Source organism: Cebus imitator, unplaced genomic scaffold, assembly GCF_001604975.1.
Source record: "Cebus imitator isolate Cc_AM_T3 unplaced genomic scaffold, Cebus_imitator-1.0 Scaffold16, whole genome shotgun sequence".
NCBI classification, from domain to species: domain Eukaryota; kingdom Metazoa; phylum Chordata; class Mammalia; order Primates; family Cebidae; genus Cebus; species Cebus imitator.
Genome location: NW_016107331.1, coordinates 3,639,068 through 3,664,099, shown reverse-complemented (window position 1 = coordinate 3,664,099; position 25,032 = coordinate 3,639,068). Strand labels below are relative to the sequence as shown.

Genomic DNA, 25,032 nt, shown 5'->3' with positions numbered 1-25,032 from the left:
TATATATATATATATATATATTCTGCCAGGTGGTTTTTTTTATTCCTGTGAGCTTGGGATGTCAGAAGTACATTGCTGTTGGCAGAGCTACGAAGTGAGGTTTCCACTTAGCAGTTTAAGAAATAGATTAGTGTCTCAGTATCTTTGAGTTTGCACCTAAAAGGCTTTCAAGGACAAAATGTTTATCAGCAGTAATAATTTACAACTGTCAGCATGAACAGTAATTGTAGCTCTTGTCAATTAATACTTTTAAAGAATTTCAGAATGCCTTGTTCCTGGCTAAGGCGTAACATCCTGCAATATTGCTTTCATGTCTCATCTCTTTCCAAAAAGCCTCCCTTGACTCCTTCTATTTTCTTCTACTCTCTTTAAGTATCTATAGGGATATTCCTAGTCCCTATGTATACCTCCAGTATCCCTCTAGCATAACCCTTTTCACAGAAAACAGCAATAACAAGCCCAACCGGAGGGCTGTTGCCTACATTTCTCCCTCTCTAGGCAGAGTTCCTATAGACTAAGTGCTAACTACATTTAATCTACATTCACAGTGCTAACTAGAGTTAGTATTCCATTAAGAGTCTGGAGATACAAACATGCTCAATGTCTTCAAGGATTTCACAGTCCAGTGGGGGAGATTATTAAATAAATAAATTCCATCTGTTGTCTGTTGTGATGTAGCATGTAGTGGAAACAGCATGGGTTTAGACTGAGCCAAACAGGGTTAGAATCATTCCTCGTTCCCATCCTTTACTTGGTTAACTGTAAGGGAGTATACGTTCATGTCGTCTTCTTGTGGTGCTAAGTGATTTTCACAAACTCTGCAAAGTGGGAATGACTGCTCACATTTCATAATTAAACTGAATCTCAGAGGATAGGTGTGAAATATTTTCTCTCAAAGCAGAAGATATGTAGAAAATAATTAAATGCAGTGGAAGGAGTAGTATTGGCTGGGAACTGCTTGGGAGATGTCCCCAAGCAAGAAAGTAATTCTCTCACCTGCATTTTAAAGATTGAGTATTTGGGATGAAGTCATTAGCTAGAGATCTCTGTCCCATAGAGAAAGAAATGGCAGTTACGGAAACAAAAGGCATGAAGTTCAATAGTTGCATGAAGCCTCAATGTGGCAAGAATAAAAGAAAAGAAGTTAAGTATAGTAGGCTGGTGATATGTGACGCTAGAAAGATTGGGGCCGGATTTTGAAGAGCTTTGTGCCATGCCAAAGACTTTATATTTTGATGATATTTAATTCCTTACTTGATAAAGGCTTTGGAGCAGTGAAATAAAAGGTGTGCATTTTAGAAAACCAACTGCTAACAGCATGGAGAGAGTATATTTAAATGGAGAAAGATTAGAATCTGGGAGACCAGCTTGAAAACAAGTACAGTAATTCAGTTATATGATGATTGAATGTCTCAACTCTGATGAGCAGTTGGGTTGAAAGGAAAGGAAAACTATGAAAATGATTTTGAAGGTACTTAGTGAAGGGTGATGAAGCACAGCTCCAGCTTGGATGATTTATTGGACAGGAAAGAAATACAGCAGATCTTTGATAACATTTATGAGGAAGAAACTCCATTCCCAGTTGCTGTGTGGACTTTGCATGTTGTCGTCTTGTCTTTTCTCATGTCTTCATGGATTTTCTCTGGGAACTCCGGTTCTCTCCACCCCGCCATCCCAGAGATGTATACATTAGGTTTGTTGAGGTGTCTACACTCTCGCAGTTTGAGTGCTCTGCACTGGAATGTTGTTGCATGCTCCAAGCTACTGGGATGGCTCTTGGCACCTTCAACACTGAACTGATATAGTGGATGAATAGCCAGTTGTCTTACTTGTTTTTATTAATCTTTCTTAAGTGAATGTATAACTCACATTTATTTCAGAGTTTTATATCAGAAGTGTTTTGATATTTATTTGGAAGATTGGTGATGTTTTTGTGACCAGAAATATGCCATCAGAACTTAACTCTTGTTTATATCAGTTCACCCATAGTAAAATTGGTTTTATTACACATCTTTTGGCTTACAGTTGCATTTTCCAAGGACCTATGGATGACCTTAAGTGAGGACTTACTGTATTGGTTAAGCACCTACTCTGACAGGTGTTTCACATACAAGGTTTTATTAAAGACTTATTGGCCATATATTTCATATGAAGAAACAGCTGCAGAGTGCTAAGTGCCTTGCCCAAGATTATGCTGCTTATAAATGACAAAGCTAAGATTTAAACTTAACAGATTTGTCACCAAATACTGTGCCCTTTCTACTATGCAACAATACCATTAATTGCACAAAAAATTTAAGAAGAAAAGCAAAGTTTATATGTCCGGAGTGGGTGAGGCAGTAGCAGTTTAGACAATAATTCTGTTGCTAGTATTACTTTTGCATCACCCATGAAAATGTGATGCATGAAAATGGCATCACAGTTGAAAAGCAAGTATCTTAGTATTATAAAAATAGTTCTTACCTCATGAACCCATGAAAGGGTTCCATGAACTACACTTTGATAACCACTGCATTAGACTAATAGGAATCTGATGTGGGTACTGATCTTCTCTAACCAAGTTTTTAATACTGATTGCAAATAAAAACTTCCAGGAGGCTGAGGCAGGCATTCAAGACCAGCCTGACCAGCATGGTGAAACCTCGTTTCTACTAAAAATACAAAAAAAAATAGCTGGGCATGGTGGCATGTGCCTTTAGTCCCAGCTGCTTGGGAGGCTGAAGCAGGCTAATCGCTTGAACCAGAAGGTGGAGGTTGCAGTGAGTCAAGATCATGCCACTGCACTCCAGCCTGGGCAACACAGCGAGACACTATCTCAAAAAAAAAAAAAAAATTCCAGAGAGTTTTAGGAAACTACGGATGCCAAGACCAGTTAAATCCAAATTTCTGGGCAGTGATGGCTTTTTAAGCTCCAAGTGGTACTAATAAGCAGTTAGATTTCATACCATATAATAGGACATTTTATCAGTCTTTGTCTTTTCTTGATTGCAAGGTCAAAGTACTTTTCTTTACAGCTGGCTTTGCTCTTTGTCCTTCAGAACGCTTTCTCTCGTCCAATCTTTATCAAAGATATATATGAAGCATTTATTCTGATTTTTTTCACTCTGTCATTCATTATTGTTTTGTGTATGCCTTCTCTTAATAACTCTTGACACCCTTTTGCCTTATCTTTAGATCTGAGGTGTATATAAAATAGCTCCAATATGAAGTAGCACAAACATAGCAAATTAATTGTAGGTACTATGATAATGAGATGAAAATAACTACAAAATCAGTGTTGCCAGTGTAAAACAGAGTTCAGGTGCTGCTACTCTGTACTGTAGTTTTACTCATCATATCCATGAAAGTTCTTAAGTGGAAAGTATTAAATAGAAAAGGTCTCTGTACATTTTTGAAATAGGACTGGTGAGAACAAATGGTTATTTAATCCATCCCCCTCATTTTACAAATGAAATGAAACTGACAAGTAGAGTGTTGTTGACTCATGTAAGGTCAAATTTATATACTTGGATTACTTCATTAACCCAAATATTTAGCGGCCACTGGTGCTGAGAAGAGATGGGTGATGGGTTCATATGTAAATATTAATCAAGCCTGATTTCTTGCTGTCTAATTAAACTGAGGTTATTTGTCTATTTGGTACAATATCACCGTACCACATGATAAGCAACAAAGTTTAAATTTTCTATGCTGATAATGCCAGAAGAAAATGTTGATAATTTTTATGTATTAGTGGAAATCTTTTCAAAGAATTCTGGTCACTTATTTTGGGCAAATTAGATATATGTGTGTTTGTGCATTCGTATGCAGGCGAACATCCTTGCATTTTCATGTTTTCCATTTTAAGAGACTAGTTGGAAAATGCTGACCTGACCTAGATTTTGTAAATAATAAATGCTGACCCACTTTTCTAGTGCTGAATAATTTTATCACAGTTAGGTCAGGAGTATCATTTCTGTGTTCCTTTCTACCCCCCCCCCCCACCCAAAAGGGGATAAACTAATTTCATGTTAAAGAAGTAAGTATTAATACAAGTAAAATTGTTACTGTTTTGGAGTTCAGAATGTTGTCTTTCATATTCAATTCTTGTTTTAGAGTGTACTTCAATAAAGCTGGAGGAATTAGTATGTCAATAAAAATTTATTTCCCATATAGGAAACAGTCAACATTTGAAGCTCCAGCACAGTGTTATATGTAAATAAGGTCCTTAATCAACAACTTTGTTAAACAATTTGTTTGGTAATCCTAAAAATAAATAAGCTACATAGTGCCCAAGTGACCCAAGACTAATGAAAATACTGTAGGTTTAGTCACTCCTTTCTGCAGATTAAATATGCTAAGTAACCAGTCATTGGGCACTGTAGGCAAAGCACGTTTGGCATATTGATGTGTACATTTCTTCTGCTCTTCTCATTGTTTTTTTCTTTTTGCACTTTTATATTGCTTGGATAATTCCTTTTTTCTTCTTCTATTCCTAATGTTTTGAGTGGCTTCTTTTTAAGATTTCTTATTTGAAAGTTTTGTAAATAAATACCTTGAGCTCTTATAAGTATTTTGTCTTTTTTAAAATCTCCTGTATTGAATTCTTACTCATAATCAGACTTAATATAGTTTTAGTGTTCAGAAGTGACTCTGAATATGAGAAATTATACCTTAATAGATAAAATGATAAAAAGAATCTGAAAAAATATTTCTAACTTTTCAAATAGACTTGAGAATAGAATGTTTTTTAGAGGTTTGTCAACATTGTAAGTAATTCTATGTCTAGAACACTTAGCTTTGCATTGACCAACCTCCATCTATTCATTGATTAATTATTGCCTCTCCTGTAGTGATGGTCAAATAAAGTCTGTGAATTATTTTTATTATTTCAAAACACCTAACCAAATGTGACTTACTTCAAAATGATCCAATAAAATAAATGACTCATCAAGTTTATTTCCTTCCAGTTTGGATAACTTAACTCAGTGCAATACCACTAGTTGTTTCAAGCATATCAAAAGATCTCTTTGACTGTGAGTCGTCAGGTAAGTGTACAGTGCAGAGGATTAATAAAAGAGCCCTTGAAGACAAATCGTTTGGGGCCTCCATTGGCATGTTTTAGAAGAATGACGTAGCTCTCAGAGTAATGATCAAGGTAACCTGCCTACTCAATCTTAGAGATCTTTTGAAAGTTTGTATCTTAAGAATTAAAAGAAATCAGAAGAACACACACTCTCCAGTGTGCAAGCACCTTCAAGGCTTGCTCCTTGCTACATAATAGAACATCTGCATTCAGGTCTTTACCCTGCAACCTAGGTCCTTAACATAAATATAAGGAAATTTGCATCTTTCTACCTGATTTTCCAAAATATTATTGAGAAGTAAACATAAATGCAAAGCTGTAAATGGAGGTTTCTCATGAAGAGTTAACAACATATTGTATTCAGCAATCTGATCTACACTGGATTTTGAATGTGCATTTTTACTTTGGAGTCCAATTATGCTCTTGGATTTGTTAAAATGTTCATTATTGCCAATTGTATTCAAGTTTCTGTACATTTGACATTTTTCAGTGACTTCCCTGTGTACTATTTTAATAGTCACAAGGAATTGATAAAAACCTAAATAGAATAGAGAAGAGAATCACAGTACAGTATGATGTGCGCTATCACATACACTTTGTGTGTATGTGTTATATACATACAAAAATCCTGACTCTGCTTGGTATGGAGAGTGGAGACAAGGGAAGACATGAGGAGGTGAATCTTGAGTTGAGGTTGGACGAATGAGTCAGTTCACCAAGCAGGCAAGAACAGATAGCATGTGCAAAACTTACAGAGTACCTTGAAAAAGGTTTCATGACTTAAAGGCTCTGAAAAAAATTAAACAAGGTAAATGAATTTAACTTATCACTTCTTTATCATCTTTTCCTCTATTTTGTGATTAAATATGCTTACCTTTTTCTTAGTTTCCTCCCTTCCCTTTTAATGACATTTTTCTATTGAAATTGCCATCATTTTTTCACTGAAGAGGAACATCTGTTTCCTTTAACCCTGAGACCAAAATTTTATATCACCAGACAACAGATGCTAAGCATTAAGAGGAATGCTATAGGTGGCAGGCTAATGTCCATAAGTTAGAAACATACTTTTGACCAGAGTCTGGGTACATCGAGAAGACTTACCACCTAAGATTATTTGTTTTAAATTTTAGAGTCCATAAACCCCCAGAACGAAGTTGTATATATCATATATTTCATGCTCGTAAATGGTTTTCATTTGTAAATGGTTTTGCACATAAACGTATATACACACTCTACTTCTTTAATAATAGGCATGTTTTTAAGTGCTTTTTTATCTTCTATTATGAAAACATTCAAACATAAAAAGGTAGAAGTCTACAATGAGCTCTCATATTCTCAGCATTTTATCGCCAACCCTACCCCTCTCCCACCGCACACGCACTGGATTATTTACAAACCAATCCTGGACATTATATCATTTAAGCATGTTTCTTTAAAAAGGCATTTGGAAAAGGAAAGAGAACACATTACAAAGTCATGAATGTATATACTGCACTAGGAAGATGATAATCCTACTTTGCAGATTTCTTTTCCAACCATTTTACTGTAGGAACCTTTTTGCCTAAAGTAAGTTTCTCACTATTTCCTGAACATGCTAATGACTTTTTCTGTGGGATGTTTTGCCACATTTTTTACTCATCTGGAGACTGCTGTCTGCCCATCTAAATGGTGTCCTTTCAAGGTTTGACTCTTCCTGCTTTCTCCATGAAGCTTTTCCTGACTTTTTCTTATGAAAATGACTTCTTTTGTCTACATAGCTCACTTCCACATTCCACAATGAGTTGCTATTTACTTTTTAAAGTACATGTTCTGTTTTAACTTGATTATAACTGCTATGTGCCTCAGTCTCATGTATAAAATACAGGTAATAACATCTACCCCAGATACATGAGGATAACATAAAACAAGTGCTCAGTGAATATCAGTAATTATTATTGTTAGCCATAAACTCCTGCAGGGAAGGAATTATACTATGTATAATTTTTGTTTCTGTTTTTTTGTTTTTGTTTTGACACAGAGTCTCACTCTGTCGCCCAGACTGGAGTGCCGTGGCATAATCTCGACTCACTGCAACCTCTGCTTCGCGGGTTCTTGCAATTTTCCTGCCTCAGCCTCCTGAGTAGCTAGGACTACAGGAACACACAGGCACACCAGGCTGATTTTTTGTATTTTAGTAGAGATGAGTTTCACCATGTTGCCCAGGCTGGTCTTGAACTTCTGATCTCAAGCAATCCACCTACCTCGGCCTCCCAAAGTGCTGGGATTACAGGCATGAGCCACCGCACCCCGCCCTATGTGCCGTTTTTTAAATCCCCAGTGCCTCATTTCCCAAAGTGGATACTAAATACACAGTTATATTGGCTGTGAGGAAATCTTCTTTATTTTCTATGAGGTCATTATCTAATATTATTTATTAATATATTCATATACATGTTCAAAACATGACCTTTGAAAGATAAGCATTGAGATACTGTGCTTTTTATGTAGAATTGATCATTAGCTAATTAGTTGATATATAATAAAATGTATATCACTGGCTTTCACAGGTTTAAGTTTAAAACCAAAGCTATGTTAAGTTTTATCTTTGTTATATCCATTTTAAAATGCATAGAAAAACTAGTATTAAACTGGTAATTATAAATCATTTTTGTCTTTTTCAGATCATAAAAGCACTTAGATAATTTGAGAAATCCAGAAAAGTTGAGAACTATGTTAAAAACTATTCAGAGATGGGCAGACACTGTGGCTTATGCCTGTAATCCCAGCACTTTGGGAGGCTGAGGTGGGCAGATCACTTGAGAATCAGATGTTCGAGACCAGCCTGGCCAATGCAGCAAAACCCCATCTCTACTAAAAAAAAAAGATACAAAAATTAGCCAAGTGTGGTGGCACATAAATTTAATTCCAGCTACTGGGGAGACTGAGGCAGGAGACTTGCTTGAACCCAGGAGGCAGAAGTTGCAATAAGCCAAGATCACACAACTGCACTCCAGCTTGGGCAACAGAGCAAGATTCTGTCCCCCATCCCCCCAAAAAACTGTCCAGAGATAATCACAGCATTTTCCTGCCTTCTTTGCATAAAGGTTTGCATACCTTAAGATGTGCTGTCTGTGAAATCTTTGATCCCCTTTTGCTTACCGCTTAGCATTGTGCATAAGCACTTTTTGTCATTGAGAATATTGGTAAATAATGTGTGTGTGTGTATATTTTGTGTGTGTGTGTGTGACAGTCTCGCTCTGTCGCCAGGTGCCAGGCTGGAATGCAGTGGTGCGATCTCGGCTCACTGCAACCTCCGCCTCCCGGGTTCAAGCAATTCTCCTGCCTCAGCCTCCCGAGTAGCTGGGACTACAGGCATGTACCACCACGCCCAGCTAATTTTTGTGTTTTTTTTAGTAGAGACAGGGTTTCACCATGTTGGCCAGGATGGTCTCGATCTCTTGACCTCGTGATCTGCCCACCTTGGCCTCCCAAAGTGCTGAGATTACAGACGTGAGCCTCGGCGCCTGGCCACTGTAATAATGTATATATTTTTTAATTTTTTCAGTAGTTTGCACATATTTATCATAAAAATACATAAAAGATTATAAAGGACATTGGAACAGTTTTTAGTTGTCTGTTTAAGATTTTCCTGGCTCTTCTTGCTTTATTTTTTCCACATGAACTTCAGAATTCATTGTCTGTTTAAAACATAATTTATTAGGGCCAGGAGCAGTGGCTCATGCCTGTAATCCCAGCAGTTTGGGAAGCCGAGATGGGCAGATCACAAGGTCAGGAGTTTGAGACCAGCCTGTCCAACAAGGTGAAACCCCATCTCTACTAAAAATATAAAAATTAGCTGAGCGTGGTGGTGCATGCCTGTAATCCCAGCTACTCAGGAGACTGAGGTAGGAAAATCACTTGAACCCAGGAGGTGGAAGTTGCAGCAAGCCAAGATCGCACCACTGCACTCCAGCCTGGGCAACAGAGCAAGACTCTGCCAAAAAAAAAAAAAAGGATAACTTGTTGGATTGGGTTCACTTTAAATTTATAAGTTGTCTTTACAGTGTTGCCTTCCAGTATAAAAACCTGGTTTACCAGTTTTCTTAATCCATGTTATGTTGCTATTTAAAAAAACTGAAATTGGGTGACCAATTATGAAAAAAGGTTAATTTAGCTCACAGTTGTGCAGGCTAAGAGGTTGGGGCTTGGCCCTCCTTCTGGGGAGGGCTTTTATGATTCATCACAACCTGGCTAAGAAGGTCAAAGGGGAAACAGACCTGGTGAAAAGGAGGGAGTAGCATCATAGCTTTATAACAACTACTCTCTCTGGAAAGAATTTATTTCCTGGAAAACAAATCCAGTCTAGTGAGAGTGAGATCTCAGTAACTGGAGAGCAGCACCGTGACATTCATGGGAGAGCTACGCCTCCCAACCCAAACACCTCCCACTAGGCCCCAAGTCCCAACACTACCATACTGAGGATCAAATCTCTACCTCAGCTTTGGTGGACACAAAAACAAAAAACCGTATCTAAACCACAGCAACAGTTTCTTCTACTTTTATGTTCTATTTTAAGATTTTGTCAGTTTTTTGTTTTTTTTTTAATGCTGATGTTGCACATTTCTTGTGAAGCTTATTTCTAGATATTTTAACTGTTTGTTCTGGATGCTGTCTTTTTCCATTGTCTTTCTTCTGAATAATGTGATTATGCAGGCTATTGAGGTATATATTTTAATTATGTACCCAGCCACCTTACTCAGTTTCCTTTACATCTATAATTGTTTTTCACCAAATTCTTTAGGGCTTTTCAAGTAAGCACTCAGCCAAAAGTACCAATTTTACGTAACTAAGTTTCGTTATAACTCTTACGCTTTCTTTTTGTTTGTTTGTTTTTTAGGAAGTGCCTCTAAGTTTAGTAAACAAGCATATTGCTGGCAGTTGTGTGAGACTGACATATTTTATCTACCTGTATATGATGAAAATGTTATTCATTGTTATATATACAGTCATATTCTTGCACTTTCTTAATTTTATTTTTTCAACTGTCTCTTTTTGGACTTCTGTGAAATAAGCACATGGTTGGTGCTGAAGAGTCAGAATATGATAACCTGATAACACAATGTCCATCCTTCAGAGATGAGTATTATAATAAAGGTATCAGTTTGCAATGAAAATAGAAAAGAGAGTTCTACATAAAATAAGAGAAAGGAAATAACTGGATTCAAGGACACTTTCTTTAAAAGGTGATGCTTCAGCTGAATTTTGAATAGAATAAGTCCACCTCCATTTACTTTAACTGGAAATCTATGATTTTGTTTGACTATGGAAACTTATGAAACTTAACGTTTCTTAGGATTCTTGTGTTAAATTTTAACTTTTGGAATAAGAGTGGAACTATTAAATACAAGCTAAGTATCTTTTATCCAAAATGCTTGGAACTAGAGTATTTTGGATTTCAGATTTTTTTGTGGATTTTGGAATAATTGGATTATACTTACTCATTGAACATCTCTAACCAGAAATCCAAAATACTCCAATGAACATTTCGTTTGAACATTATTTTGGCACTCAAAAATTCTGATTTTGGAACATTTTGCATTTTGAATTAGGGTTGTTCAATCTGTAATGAATAACTTTTAAAAAACCAACAGTGAAAGAGCAGGTGCTTGTTTCTTTCTCCAAAATCTATTAGCCTTATATTTGTCAACTCGTGGAATATGATAGCTTAAATTTAAGGCATGTTTATCCTAGAAACAATTCAGAATTAAATGAAACTTCAGTCAGCATTTAAGTCTGTCTCTCCATCCTCCACCCAGCCAAAGACTTAGAAAAGCTAGTAACTTCACTGAGGTCATAAAACCAGCTGTTGTCAGAGCTTAAAGACTGGAGAAGACCTCAAGATTCTGGTTTTAAGTGTTGTCAGACGTGTCATTCCGCTTGCCTTCTTGAAGAAATAAAAGCATCATTCTAAATGTGGAACTGTCAGGCATTTTTTACCAATGCAGTTTTTCTTGTGATATTAATTTTTCTTTTCTTTTTTTTCTTTTTAGTCTGCCATTTTCAATTTTCAGAGTCTATTGACTGTAATCTTGCTGCTTATTTGTACCTGTGCTTATATTCGATCCTTGGCACCCAGCCTCCTGGACAGAAATAAAACTGGGTATGTTACTAATGATGCCTAATCACCCAAATTAATTCTTACAGATGTTGAATGTAAATTAACATATAAATTATTAGATAATTTAATTCCTATGTGTAATTTGGTTTTGTAATAACTTTTTTCATTTTCTCCTTTTTAAAAATTCAAAAATTTTATATTCACTATATCTTATTAAATTAAAAGTTAAATTTCAGAAGTAACCTGAAATGTGTTGAGTAAAACATAGCATGAGGGATTTAACCTACTGAAGGTGAATATAGATGTTAGTTGTCCATCATTTTTTATGATAATACACCATTTTCTTTGTAGACATTGTCTTCTCTTCATTCCACCTTTTTCGCTAAAGTCTCATTGCATTTATTCTTCAGTACTTCACCCATTTGTTAAAATTATTTGTTGCTTAGCTGTGCATGAAGTCTTTTTATCCAAGTAGACAGTTTCATTTCATCTTTCCCTTCTGTACCTGTTAACTTAGAATTAAAGCATATATATGGTAGACTTTAGTAAACACTTACTCCTATTGATGAGTGATTGGAATTCTAATACAATGCATAATGTCTATCTACTAAGAAATGTTAAGTGTTTATCTCATTAAAGAATAATTACATAGTAGCAGAATACTTTCCTTATGCTATTACGTAAATTCTTCAAAGTAATTAGGTTGCATGTGGAAATGTCTGCTCCTCATTCCTTTGGGAGCAGGAATATATTCATAACATGCTACATTAACAGAGGAGTTCTCAGGGCTGCCAACCTTCAAGTAAAGGTTGAGTGGTAGTATATTTCTCCTACATAAAAGACCAGAAAGAGCATGCCTAGTTTTACATTTTAAAGTATGTACTAATACAGTCAACTTTTTGAAAGCTTTTTTTAAAACCTTTATTTCTGCTTATATACATGTTAAGCACCATTTTATTTTGATTTATAACTAAGAATTATTTTGTGTAGAAGAAATTTGTGTAGGCCTCTTATCGTTCTGTTAAAATTACATGTTTTTATGAGACTCATAATAAACTTTTATTATAGTGAGAATATATACCATGGTTAGGTAGAGATACCTAGACAGATAGGATAAATTTCTCGATTACTTCACTGTTTAAAATAACTTCCTTTTTTTTTTTTTGCTATTACATCAAATAATGTGGAACTAAGCAGCAGAAAAAAAAGATTGCTACATTGTCTTTATCCTGGTTTCATAGACCTGATAGCATTATCAACAAATACATTTATTGGTATTTAGCCACAATAAATAAGCAACATAATTACATTTTTTAAATCAACTAACAGGGTGTGTGTGTGTGTTATAATCCTTTTGTACCAGTTTCTTAATGATATTTACTTCTAGAATATTAGACCCTTAAAGACCTTCAGTTTGTGATCTTATGGTTGGTTTCAGACTGTGTTCTGTGGCCCTGTGTTTCCTATGTAGGCTCTTCAGGTGCCCTGTTCGAGGTCCCTCATCTGACTCCTTCAACTAGAGTAGCTTCACGTTATTAATGCATGTTTTAATCAATGGGTTCTAGAATCAAGGAACCATGGCTTTGCAAATGCCTAGCCTATTCCATTGTTTGATGAAGAAATGTTAGCCAATTTTAAGTGATACCTAGAGTTTGATACCTAGAGTTATCATCACATGTACCTTTAGGCTATATATGAACATAGTATGTGTAAGTCACCATTCTAAGGGCTTTCCGTGTAATCACTCATTTCATCCTCATAATAACCCTTTGAAGGTGGGTACTGTTGTTAAAGAGACAATACCTTGCTCACAGTTATGCAACCAGTAAGTAGGATTGAATTTAAGCATAATCTGGCCTTTAGTTTATTTTCAGGCTAAAAAATTTTCCTGCAGAAATAAAATTTTTTAGCAGACTGTTCATAGTTTGAAATAAACTCATGTTTTTGCTCATTTCATTTAATCTAAACTATATATATTCCAGTTCATAGCAGTTTCTATACATTGATGGTTGATATGCCAAGAGACCTTTTGCTTTGAAATCAGGAAGTTATACTTCAGAGGAAGAACTTAAATAGAACTTAACTGAACCAGAATTTTTTGTCAGTCTTATCCATTCAGATATAATGATTCTCTAGCCCGCCATCTCTTTTGGCCAGAAAAAAGTATACTATACGTTTTTCTGGAATTTAAGTACTGTGATTTTGTTGAGCTAATAATTCGAATTTATATATCATAATATTAATTTATCTTCATTTGCAACCATATGTAACACTATTTATAATTCTGTTATTTTGTCAGACCAACAAAGTAATGTCCTTAGTGTTACTTTTTCAGATGTCTTTATTCACTGATAACTCAACTGGTCTTTTTTTCAAAAGTGATTTGTTGTACATGCCAAATAAGTGATAATTCCATATAATATGTAATTCATAATATATTGATTCATACAAATATAATATCTTCATTCTAATACTTATTTCCAGAATATGTGCTTTAAATGTCATGTTTAGTGAATTTACATAAAGTGTCCCCTAAACTAGGAAATTTTTTACTTATATTGAAAATATAGACACATTTTTAATGCCTTCTTAGTAAATGGCACAAATAAGTAAATACCATCATTGGAATTCATGATTATAGATTATTTAACTTTAGAACTACATTCTGTAAGAAATTAAATTTTAGTATAAATATTTTTGGTGTCACATTCAACCAAAAAAAGTTCATTTAACATTTTATCAAAATTGATGCTTAAATTGGTGTATACATTTTCTGCTTTTGAAAGTATTTTAAGTTAACTGAATAGTAAGCTCTCATTCAAATTTTTGCCACTCATTAATTTGCCCTGGGTTTGACCTATGACACTATTTATATTCCAGTTCATAGCAGTTTCTGTACATTGATGGTTGATAGGCTATGGTGTCCTGCTTTCATACATAAATGGTGGCTAAACATCAAGCAGATTTCAAATTTGAAGCCAAGTGTTAAAGGCTAATATATTAATATACAATTCTCTATATGATATCAAGAGAATGATTTACCCTTCTGAGTAATCAATGGCTACTTTTTTCTTTTTTTATTCTATGCAGATTGTTGGGTATATTTTGGAAGTGTGCCCGAATTGGTAAGTGTCTCATCTGCCTCCATTTCTTCATTTGTAAATTGTTGACCAATTTACTTATGTTATAGTCTCACAAATCAAATGTTAGTTTTAAACAGGCAGGCTTCCCAAATTTATGCATTTTTGCAAAAGTTTGTAAGTTGTACCAAGCTCTTTTCCTTACACTTAAAACCAAATTTGGGCCAGGTGTGGTGGCTCACACTGTAATCCCAGCACTTTGGGAGGCCTTGCAAGCTGGGCAGATCACCTGGGGTCAGGAGTTCGAGACCAGCCTGGCCAACATGATGAAACCCTGTCTCTTTTAAAAATACAAAAATTAGCTGGACATGCACACCTGTAATTCCAGCTACTCAGGAGCCTAAGGCAGAAGAATCACTTGAACCCAGGAGCAGAGGTTGCAGTGAGCCAGATTGCACCACTGCAGTCCAGCCAGGTCAACAGGGTGAGACTGTGTCTCAAAATTTAAAAAAAGAATAAAACTGGATTTGGTGGATACTTCATTAACATAGTGATAGAAAAGTCTCTCTAATTTAGATATCAAAGTCCCTAATTTAGATATCAAATATCGTGCATTCCAGGTATTGAGGGAAATAAATGTATGTGGTTTTATGCACACGTTGATGATAGTATAGAAGTATGGAGTATGCTGTTCTATATATTCTATACCATTTTGATAACTAGGATGTATTCCCATCTAATGAAAGTCTTTCTGAGCAGCCATCTAAGCATAATCACTTTATTACCTTATTTTAAGTTATGGAATGTTTAACTGTTTCGTCTGTTGAACTGGTGTGGTCATAGCCGAACTGTGTGACTCAGGTTAAAGTATTACACTTGATCTTACCTATAAGGCTAAAAAGCAATTAAAGTTTAGCTAGGTGTAGTTGTCATCCAGCTTTCAATGATAAGATTAGTAGCATCGTACCTGTTTTTGTAGATAATAATATATTCCTATCCGGTTGTCCTGTGTATGTAACACTTAACACTGTGCCCAGCACATAATAGACTCTGAAATGATTAAGTGAATGAATTAAAATGTATTTTATTGCTGTCATTCATCAGCATTCTTGAATAATAAATTATACCCTTTTTTAACTTTTTTAATTAAAAAAAAAACTCCAGGCATTTGTACATATACCACTTGGACTGAAATGGAATGTTTCTTATCTGTCCTCTTTGGAATTACTTGCATGACCAAAGAAAAACTGTTTTCTTTTAGTACTCTTCTTATAACATTGAATTTATGCATAACTACTTTTTTCTTTCATAAAGCTGTTAGACCTTTATAATGAAAAATATTTTTTCTACGTTTGACATTTAGTGTGGTTAGCCAGTCTGACAACAGCCTAAATTCTCCAAACTAATCCCTTTAAATAGCATGAAGAATTGAAGAATATCTCCATTAGATAAACTGTGTTCCCTTTAGAGCATTGTGGTTTATTTTTGTTTAAAACTTCTCAGAGATATGGAAAATTTAGAAGATGTCCATAAAGGAAACAAACTTAATGAAATTGAAAAATACAAACTGAGTATTTGTAATACAGGTATACCTCAGAGATTTTGCGTGGCCCATCTCAAGAAATCATTTTCTTTGTTCATAAGAAGCAGTTACTCATGGATTCTGATTTTATCATGAGATTATTGTAATTCAGTCGCATATTCAGGCTCCCCTTCTAATTAAAGTTCTCTTGCTCTTTTCAGCACATCTGCAGTTACTTCTTCCATTGAAGTATTCAGTAAACCATGCTGTAAACAGATGCTGTCATCCAGCCTTAATTGTTCCATTTCTAGAGCACAGGCAGAGCAGATTTAGCATAATTCTTAAAAGCTGTAGAATTTTCAGCAGGTGAATGAGCATTGACTTCAGCTTAAAGTCACCAGCTACGTTAGCCCCTAACATGAGCCAGCCTGTCCTTTGAAGCGCAGAGGCCAGGCACTGACTTCTCCTCTCTAACTGAGATGCCATTTTTTCCAGTAGAAGGCTATTTTGTCAACATGGAAATCTGTTGTTTAGTGTAGCTACTTTCATCAATTATCTTAGCTAGTTTCTGCATAACATGCTGTAATAGTTTCTTAACATTTATCAAATAACTTTGCCATCTTATATGCGCACAGTTTATGGTGCCCCACAGCAATTACAATGGTACCAAGAAAGATCAGTGATCACAGATCACCATGAAAGATACAGTAATAATGAAAAGGTTTGAAATATTGGGAGAATTACCAAAATATGACACAGAGACACAAATTGAGCACATGCTGTTTAAAAAAAAAAAAATGGCACCAGTAGACTTGCTCAGTGCAAGGTTGCCATAAATCTTCAGTTTTTTTTTAAAGGGGCAGTATCTGCAAAGTGCAATAGAATGAAATTTGTCTGTACTTAGAGATTTTTTAAAAGAAAACCTGGGAATTGATGTAATATATCTGAAGATGGTTATATTATAAACTAGTCTTCAAATCTTTAAAGCACCGTCTAAGGTTCATATGCTGTTAGCTATTAAAATAATTTCGAGAGCAGGTTTTCTTCCCTTAAGCTTTTAAAGATAGGCAAGGCCCATTAATGATGGAAATTGTAAGCATAATACTAAATTATCCAGAAGTCCTTTCTAAATCTGTGATGATGAAATCATAAGATTCTTTGGCCTTTCCAGTTTCTTGTTATGGTAAATGAAAGTATAAGCATAAAGGGCTTCATAGAAAAGTACTTCTTTCAAGGCTGTCGTTCTAATATATTGACTATTGAAACAGACTTTATCTTCCAGAGAAATAAGTATGATTTTAACGTATTCAACTATTCTTCCTCAGTATTCTCCCTTATGGTGATAGGTGTAAGAGTCTTTCAACAGGTAAATTCACAGATGATATAGCCTAGATAAGTAGTTACCAGTCCAGTACATTTGACAAAATAGACCATTTTGATAGTCACAGCTGGACTCAGGGACAGATAGTGGGTAGAGGTCAGGGATGTTGCTAAGCATCCTAGGATGCACAGGGAATCTATCGCAACAGAATTATCAAGTTCAAAATGACCATAGTACTGGAGTTGAGAAGGGCTGGTCTAGATTTACAGAAATTTGTGGTGCAGACTTATCCAGCACTCGGTTATAAACAACTGCAAACCCTGAAATAACAGGAGAAATCTTTAGCACTTCAAAAAGAACCAAGAAGAGTGACAAAATCGCATCCTCAATGGCTAATACTGATAGTGGTAAATGTAAATACACACACCAAACTGCATGCTTCAGAGAAAAGTTACTCTGAAAAAGAATACAGCCAAGAAACAGTGGTAAGAATACTTCAAGTAAAGTACAAAGAGAGAAAATAATGGAAGAGCAGGTCTGGAGTTAAGAGGCATTGTTTTCATTTCAGTTTTATTAAGTTGCTAAAGCATAAAGAAAATATTTAAGTATTTTAAATCCATCTTATGTCGTAAGAGAAGTGTATACAGTTCCATTTAGTAGCCAGCCCACACAGCGCTTTTGTTTAGTTATTACTTGAAAAGAGTACTGCTGAGTTTAAGGTATCTAATTTGTATCTTTTAATGATTTCCTGTAGTATGATCTATTTTTATGTCTAATTATAAATAGTGTCTAATGTCTTTTTTTTTTTTTTTTTTTTTTTTTTTTTTTTTTTTTTTTTTTTTTTTTTTTTTTTGCTTTTTATTATTTTCATTTTCCTCTCTTGAGTATATGAATGCCATAGGTTGAATGGCTCATTTTAAATGTTCATTTATGCCAATTATGTGAAAGCATTAGCTTTTCATTTTGGCAAAGTGACTTAGAAAATGTGCTGATATGCTGCTTTCTCAAGCATATGCTTCTCTCTTATCTTGACGCAGAATATATCCACAAAGAAAGGATGCAATTTTAATGGGAAAAGACCTAGCCAAATCATCTTATCATGTTACACATCACATTACGGCGACTGTTTTACATTCACTTACGCAGACCTAAGACCAGACAAAAAGTAACATTTTTACCCAAGTTCAACCAAAGATGTTTAGCTCTACCACATGGCAGTCTCTTTTAAGAAAATTAAAAACAGGAAAATGAAATCCATATGTAAATTATAGCATTCTAAGTTGAAGGATGAGGAAGAAGGGAACTTCCTCAAAAATTAATTTTCACCATATGGAAAACTTAGGACAGTATTAATTTTTTCTTTTAAGTATTTAATGAGACTATATGAGACAATGAGGGTGTATAGCCCTAGTAAGAGTGACAGGATTGCTTATGAAGTCTTTCTGAAATTTATGTACAAATGAGGTTGTTTTTGTTTTGTTTGGTGACTTGGGCTTTTTCCTCTAGGAGAATTTGCATTGTTTAAAAATTGTGATCCAAGATATTTTTTTAATTTCTGTGTTTTCATTTGAGGTGATGGCATTGTAAAAATACTTTTACTTTCTAGATTTTTTTTTTTAGCCAGAAGGCAGATGGAACAGATACTTTCAGAAAATCCCCGAAAGTTTATTTTTTTGTGTATGTATTTAATATTTTCTATAGAAATTATTAAGCAGACACAAATATGTAAATTCAGTAACATGGCAGTGTAAGGTCAGTGAGGAAGATACAAAAATGAAAATGACCTTAAGAATTTTAGTTAATCAAGATGGTCAGGAAGAACATTTTCTTGAGGTAGTTTGCTGAACTTGCTAAGTGGAATCAGGAGTTTCATTAAGAGTTGACTGTAAACATTATAGTAAAGCACAAGTGAAGGTGGCATAAACCATCTCTACTAGAGGATGCCAGGCACATACCCAAGATTATTTCTAGAAGTAGCTTCTTTTTCCTTTCTTACACTGCCCTCATAGCAGCATATAAATGCCAGGTGCTTTATGAATTAGTATAGCCTTGAAATTATTGAAGGAACAAGAAAGAATGAGTTTGAGTTTACTCACAATGACATGATCTCTATCTATTTGTAAGACAATTCACAGGCCAACTTCAGATTTACTTTATGCAAAGGAAAGCATCCAAATGTAGCATTCCTTAAATGTACGTGAAAAATTGAGTCATACAGAAGTGGTTGGTTTTAGTTCTACTTTTCTAACCCAGAGTAAGCATACTGTAAAAGATTTGATACAAAATCTATCTCAGAAATAGTTTTCCTAACATATTTTTCATTAAGCATTTTAATTTGTTCATTTTTAAAGTGCAGCTTTATTGACCATCCTCTATTTTCATTTATGAATGCTCCCCCTTTCCTGTGTCTTTAAGTGTCATGAATTGCTACCAGTAAGGAAAAATACTCTGTTTCAAATTCCTTTTTAAGGGGTGAAATTTTATTCTTTTTATAGAAAGAAAATAAACAATATTTCTTTGGCCTCAGTTGTTTGAGATTGTTTCTCTTGGATCTCTGTCCTACATTCCGCATTGTATTTTTTAGTGTCTGAGTTTACACAGTGACAAAGCAATGATGCTTTCGAGGTTTTCTAAAGATATGAAGATAATCTGGGAGATAAATTGATATATTAATAGTTTAGCCCACTCTGTATTGTACTTGTTTTTTATGTTGCATCTAGATTTTGTCCCTGCCCCATCCCCAATGTATGGGCCTCCTAGGGAAGAATGTTATCTTGATTCTTATGTATCCCTTCCTTGTAGTAGGTAATAACCTTATCATAGCCAGGTTAGCCACTCAGTTAATCAAGATGAATATCTCCTTTTTTTCAACAGGTGAACGGAAGAGTCCTTATGTTGCAGTATGCTGTATAGTGATGGCCTTCAGCATCCTCTTCATACAGTAGCTGGGGAAAATGCTAGAATATAATTGCCATCAGATTTCATTGTGAACAAGGACTTATTGCAGAAAATAATGGAAAGGATGGTTAACTCTTTTATCTCCGAACATTGAATGAGATACATTTGTAGATGCTGTTCTCTATTTTTATGTTATTGGACCAATGTTCTATATAAATAATTAAGATGTAACCATTTAATACTCTGTAACAATCAACCTCAGTACTGTCACTACAATATTACATTCTGCAAATGTCGTTCTGTTGTGTCAGATACCAAATTTTAGTGAGGTATCACTAAGGCACATAGTAGAAAACAAAATTGGTTAATTACTCATGTTCCTTTCACTGTGATTTGGAAATGATTTAATTTTATAGAATGAGACCCTTTTTTGGACTAGCTTTTTTATTAAAATGGCTCAATTTGTGTTGATAAGGATTGCTTTCATATAAATAGTGCTTACATTTCCTCTGGGCACACCATTTTGATCATTAACCAGAGTACCTGTACTCTTAGAAAACTCTAATTTATGACTATTTAAAATATTTAAAACAAGCATATGGAGTTCTTAAGGAGTAAAATAAATGAGCTGTAACTTAAAAGTAGTATTGGGAAAATGTTGGTATTTAACATTAGTGGATTTAGACTTAGCCAAATGGCATAGCAGTCTCTGAAACCTTTTGTCAAGAATAGGTAAGGACCTCTTGTGCATGAGTTTTTACCAGAGAGCTGCCTGTCTGAAAAACATAACATTCTTAGAATGAAAAGGACAATTATAAAGTAATTATCCTATATGTGTTTTTCATTTTAGTGTCTCATCTTCAAAAATGAAATATTTATTTTAATTGCCCTAAACAAACTATATTTTTGTTTTGTTTTTTGAGGCACTTTAAATCCAGTTTGTGTTTTGTCATGTTGAATCCAAATCTCTTATTACTTTGGAGGTGATAAATAGTTTTCAAATCTACTAAACTGTATACTGTGGCATAAGTATCTTTGAGCCTTGATAGTGAAAGAAGACCAACAATTTTTAGTCTAGGCAAGAGAAACATTAGGAATGTGACTTCTAAATTTTACAATAGAGCAGTTATTTTAAGTTGATGGTTAATATTTCTTAATATTCAACTGAAATTCAGTTAAAATGTCGAAGCTAAGAGGAACTTAAATCTTAGCTAAAAATTACCTGTTGTAGGATTACATTGTTCGCAGCTATTAATTCACCATAAAGGTAAAATGAAGAAACTCTCCCATTTAAAAAACAATTATTTCTAAATTAATCTGCAAGTATTTATGCAGAAACAAAGTATCGAACTGAAAGCCACCTATTTTATTTTAGACTAATTTAAACCACCTGGAATGGATTCTAGGAAACAAGTAAAGCTTGTGTGCTGCCTGTGGTGGTTTTTTGTTTGGGGGTGTTTTTTGGTTTTGGTTTGATTTTTCTGTATTTTGTTTTCTGGGGATTTTTTTTTGTTTGTTTCTGCTTTGTTTGTTTTCTTTCTCTTTTTTTTTTTTTTTTTTTTTTTTTTTGTTATAGGTTATTGGTGTATTTTTTTTATATTTTTGGCATGTCTGTGGCAGTTAAAAGTGGTATATTTGGCTTCAGACAGGTAATCAGGTTATAATAATTGTTCTGCCTCTAAACTGCCTCTTGGGCTTTACATTAGGTCAAGGATTTTCAGGGTTTCTCTAAAGTAGGACTCTTGTCAGCGTATCCATGCTGAGTAAGTCACCTTCCTGGCCCTGGTTTCCCGGTGGCCATCTGTTGTCCAGCTCTGCTGCCAACTGGACTTTCTGAAAGCCATGTCGACTAATTTTTTATACGCTAAGACAAATCTAATATAAAAAGAGGAAGAATATTCTAGATATTCTAAGACATTTCTTCATTTGGCATCTCAGAGGAGGTAGGTGGAAAGTAGAAGAAGAGATAATTTTGGGGGAAAGTTTGTGGAAACATAAAACTTTTTGCTGTGTATAAATGCTAAGCAGTGGGAGGCAGCGTATTTCTAACAACAACCAAACTGACCTTTTGAAACACAAGCTCTTGGGGAAGCCGGGTAGAGACACAGTATGAATAAAAGCAATTAACATTTTCTTTAATGTATTTTTTTCAAAGAGGACCACTAAATCCTGTTCTCTAACCCAAAGGGCAGTGTAGGTGGTTTTAAGCCCACAGAACATTGAAATATGTCTCTTGTAGTCTTGGTGGGGTGGTGGGATGTAGAAGATTGAAGAGCAACTTAATCATCAGATAGAATATCTTTTTTTTTTAACTTTTAGGTTCAGGAGTCATGTGCAGGTTTGTTATATAGGTAAACTCATGTCAAGGGGTTTTGTTGTACAGATTATTTTGTCACCCAGGTACTAAGCCTAGTACCCAGTAGTTATTTTGCCTGCTCCTCCCCCTCTTCCCACCCATAACCCTCAAGTAGGCCCCAGCGTCTGTTGTTCCCTTCCTTGTGTCCCTGAGTTCTCATCACTTACCTCCCACTTCTAAGTGAGAACATGTAGTATTTGTTTTTCTGTTCTGCATTGGTTTGCTAAGAGTAATGGCCTCCAGCTCAGATGGAATATCTCTATCACATAGGCCTGTTGTTACAGGGCAGGATCAGATAATGTACACTGAAGTTTTCAGCTTACTAAGTTCAGTTGCTCTCCCTAGCCTCTTTTCTGGCTTCAGAGTCTTTTGATTCCATCTATCCTGGCATTTTTTGTGTGCTGATATTTAGTTCCGGATTGGCTTCAGCTGTGCTAATAGAAAGGGCATTGTCTTTTCAAGCAATCTTAAAAGGTGTTCAATCAAAAGGCCAGAGTCTGAATCCCTTCTGTAGCCTAAATAATTTGAGGATCAAGTCCAGTGTCTTGTTAATGCCCTGTTCTTCTGTGCCAGGCACTATCTTGAATGCTCTTACATGTTCGAACTCAAAATAGCTCATTTATACTGGGGATTATAGTAACATGCAACTTGCAGTAGATTCCTTCATCTTAGTAATAAGATGATTGGCCTAATTAGGACAAAATAGGGATTTGAGTGAATTAACTTTTCCAAGTTTACAGAGTAAAAATGAGCAGATCTCTGCCTGATTTTGTGAAAAAGATTTAGCACTGGTAAATAGAATACTTTATTTCTACACCATTCTTTCAGTATATCATCATTGAAGACAGGAAGATAGGCACACAGATTCTTCCCCATAGTAATTCATAATGTACTAAGTGAAAGAGAGGAAGTATGTATTACAAAGTACAGTGCAATGGCATTATTCAGATAATCCCAGGATTCTAGAAGCAAACAAAGGTGACAGTTCATTCAGGGTATGAACTTCCAGAGAAGCATTGCTTAAGCTGAACTTGAGAGCGTTGTGCAAAAGCACAGTAGTCTATTAACTAGAAATAACCTAGCTTGTGCCACTTAGGGAGTACTAAGCCATAAGCCTAGAAGAGTGGACAGAGGTTAGATCCTAAACTGTCTTGTGTTTTTCTCATTCCTGTTGATTACCTACCTCAGAAATGAAGTTGAATATGTTTTTCCTCCTTCCTAACACAAAACAAAGACAAAAATTTAAATTCTTTGGTAGATAGGCAAACAAGGTTGAATATATTCATGCCTACCTTATTTTGGACTAGGAATACGGTGGCATACTCTCCAAAGACTTGCCTGAATAGTACGTAAGGTGGAGGCAACTGACTAGTTAGGTCAGTGTATTTAGAAACTCTTAATAGCTTGTACACCACTGATGCCAAAAGCAGCCCTGATTGTTATAGCACACACCTGCACAAGAAGCAGAGATGGTTACATTTTACATTTCCTGGGTACACAAAATATATTTCTAAAAAGCAAGAACTTACGCTTTGTGCAAAGCCTCTGAGAAGGTTTGGGTCATAGGAAGCTTATAACAAGAATGGAAGATTCTTAAGGACTATTCTTTACTTTCTTTAGTATCTAGTAACAGTAGATTTTCAAAATATGTAGCTGATTAATACTAGTGTTGTGAGTGCTGCACAACTGTGTGATTATTACTAAGCAAGTCACTACTAGCTTCTGAAAAGTAGTTTCATAGTTATTTATACACTTCCTTCCATGACTTTTACTTTGCCCTAAACTAATCCCTACAATCTGAAATGCTATTTCAATATCAGAAAAAAGGGGGGAGGTGGAAATATATTTCCTGTGATTTTAAGAGCACAGAGAATCATTCTCATATCTGGCTAGTTCATATGTCTAGTGTGTAATAAAAGTCAAGATGAACTCTTAAGAGCCTCCCACTTTTGTCTTATTGTCAGATGCATGAAGGCAGTTCTTAGAGGTTAAATATGTAAATTTCCACCTTTTTAATAGGATGGGAGTAGAGAAATGTTCTATTTTTTTCCCCCGACCATTTTAATTCATGGAAGGCCAGGATTCGTTTGGGGTTGTTATATTCATTGTTGTTTTGTATCGTAATAGCTATTTGGTCATTATATTGCTATTTCATTGAGTATGCTTTTAAGAACCTAAATGACTCCAGTAGTTTGCTTTTGGGTGTGTAGTCTTAAATTCTCTCAGAGATGGTCAGATTGAATTCTGAATAAAAGTGACAGTTACCAATTACTGACAGTAATTTTCAACCTTGTCCTCAACTGGGAGCCTTCAGATGCCCGAACATTCTGGCAAGTAGCTATCATTTTCTATCTAAAATCTGCTTATGAGCAGTGTCCATCAGAGATTAGTCAGCCAATGTATGCTATTATTAGTATTTATTGAGAAATAAGAAAAGGCTTGTGCCTCGCTTTGAGGAATCTGGTCATCCTGCTGTTAGGTTCCCAAAACTGAATAAACACAGACAAACCTGGTTAGATTTAGATCTCAAAAAATACTTCAGATATAAATTGAAAGGTAGAATCTTAGTTGTTTCCTTCAGTATATATTGTAAACATTCCCTGCTGCTCCATAATACCACCAGTTGATATAAGACATTATAGGGAAATCACTAAATTTCCAATTTCTATTAATAACAAAAGAATTCAAAATGG

At 35.0% G+C, this 25,032-nt stretch overlaps 1 protein-coding gene and 1 non-coding gene across 2 annotated transcripts in view; both read left to right on the top strand.

The window, feature by feature from the left end:
- Nucleotides 1-24,275, top strand: part of TMEM167A (transmembrane protein 167A) — a 25,711-nt gene extending 1,436 nt beyond the window's left edge. Inside the window, exons 2-4 of the mRNA XM_017507957.2 lie at nt 11,095-11,204; nt 14,253-14,287; nt 19,960-24,275. Of these exons, the coding sequence (XP_017363446.1) occupies nt 11,095-11,204; nt 14,253-14,287; nt 19,960-20,030 (216 nt within the window). The 3' untranslated portion in view covers nt 20,031-24,275. The remainder of the gene's footprint in view (nt 1-11,094; nt 11,205-14,252; nt 14,288-19,959) is intronic.
- Nucleotides 11,866-12,000, top strand: LOC119468331. Its single transcript, XR_005196989.1, has one exon. It is a non-coding gene; the product is annotated as a small nucleolar RNA U109 (small nucleolar RNA).
- Nucleotides 24,276-25,032: the final 757 nt, after the last annotated feature.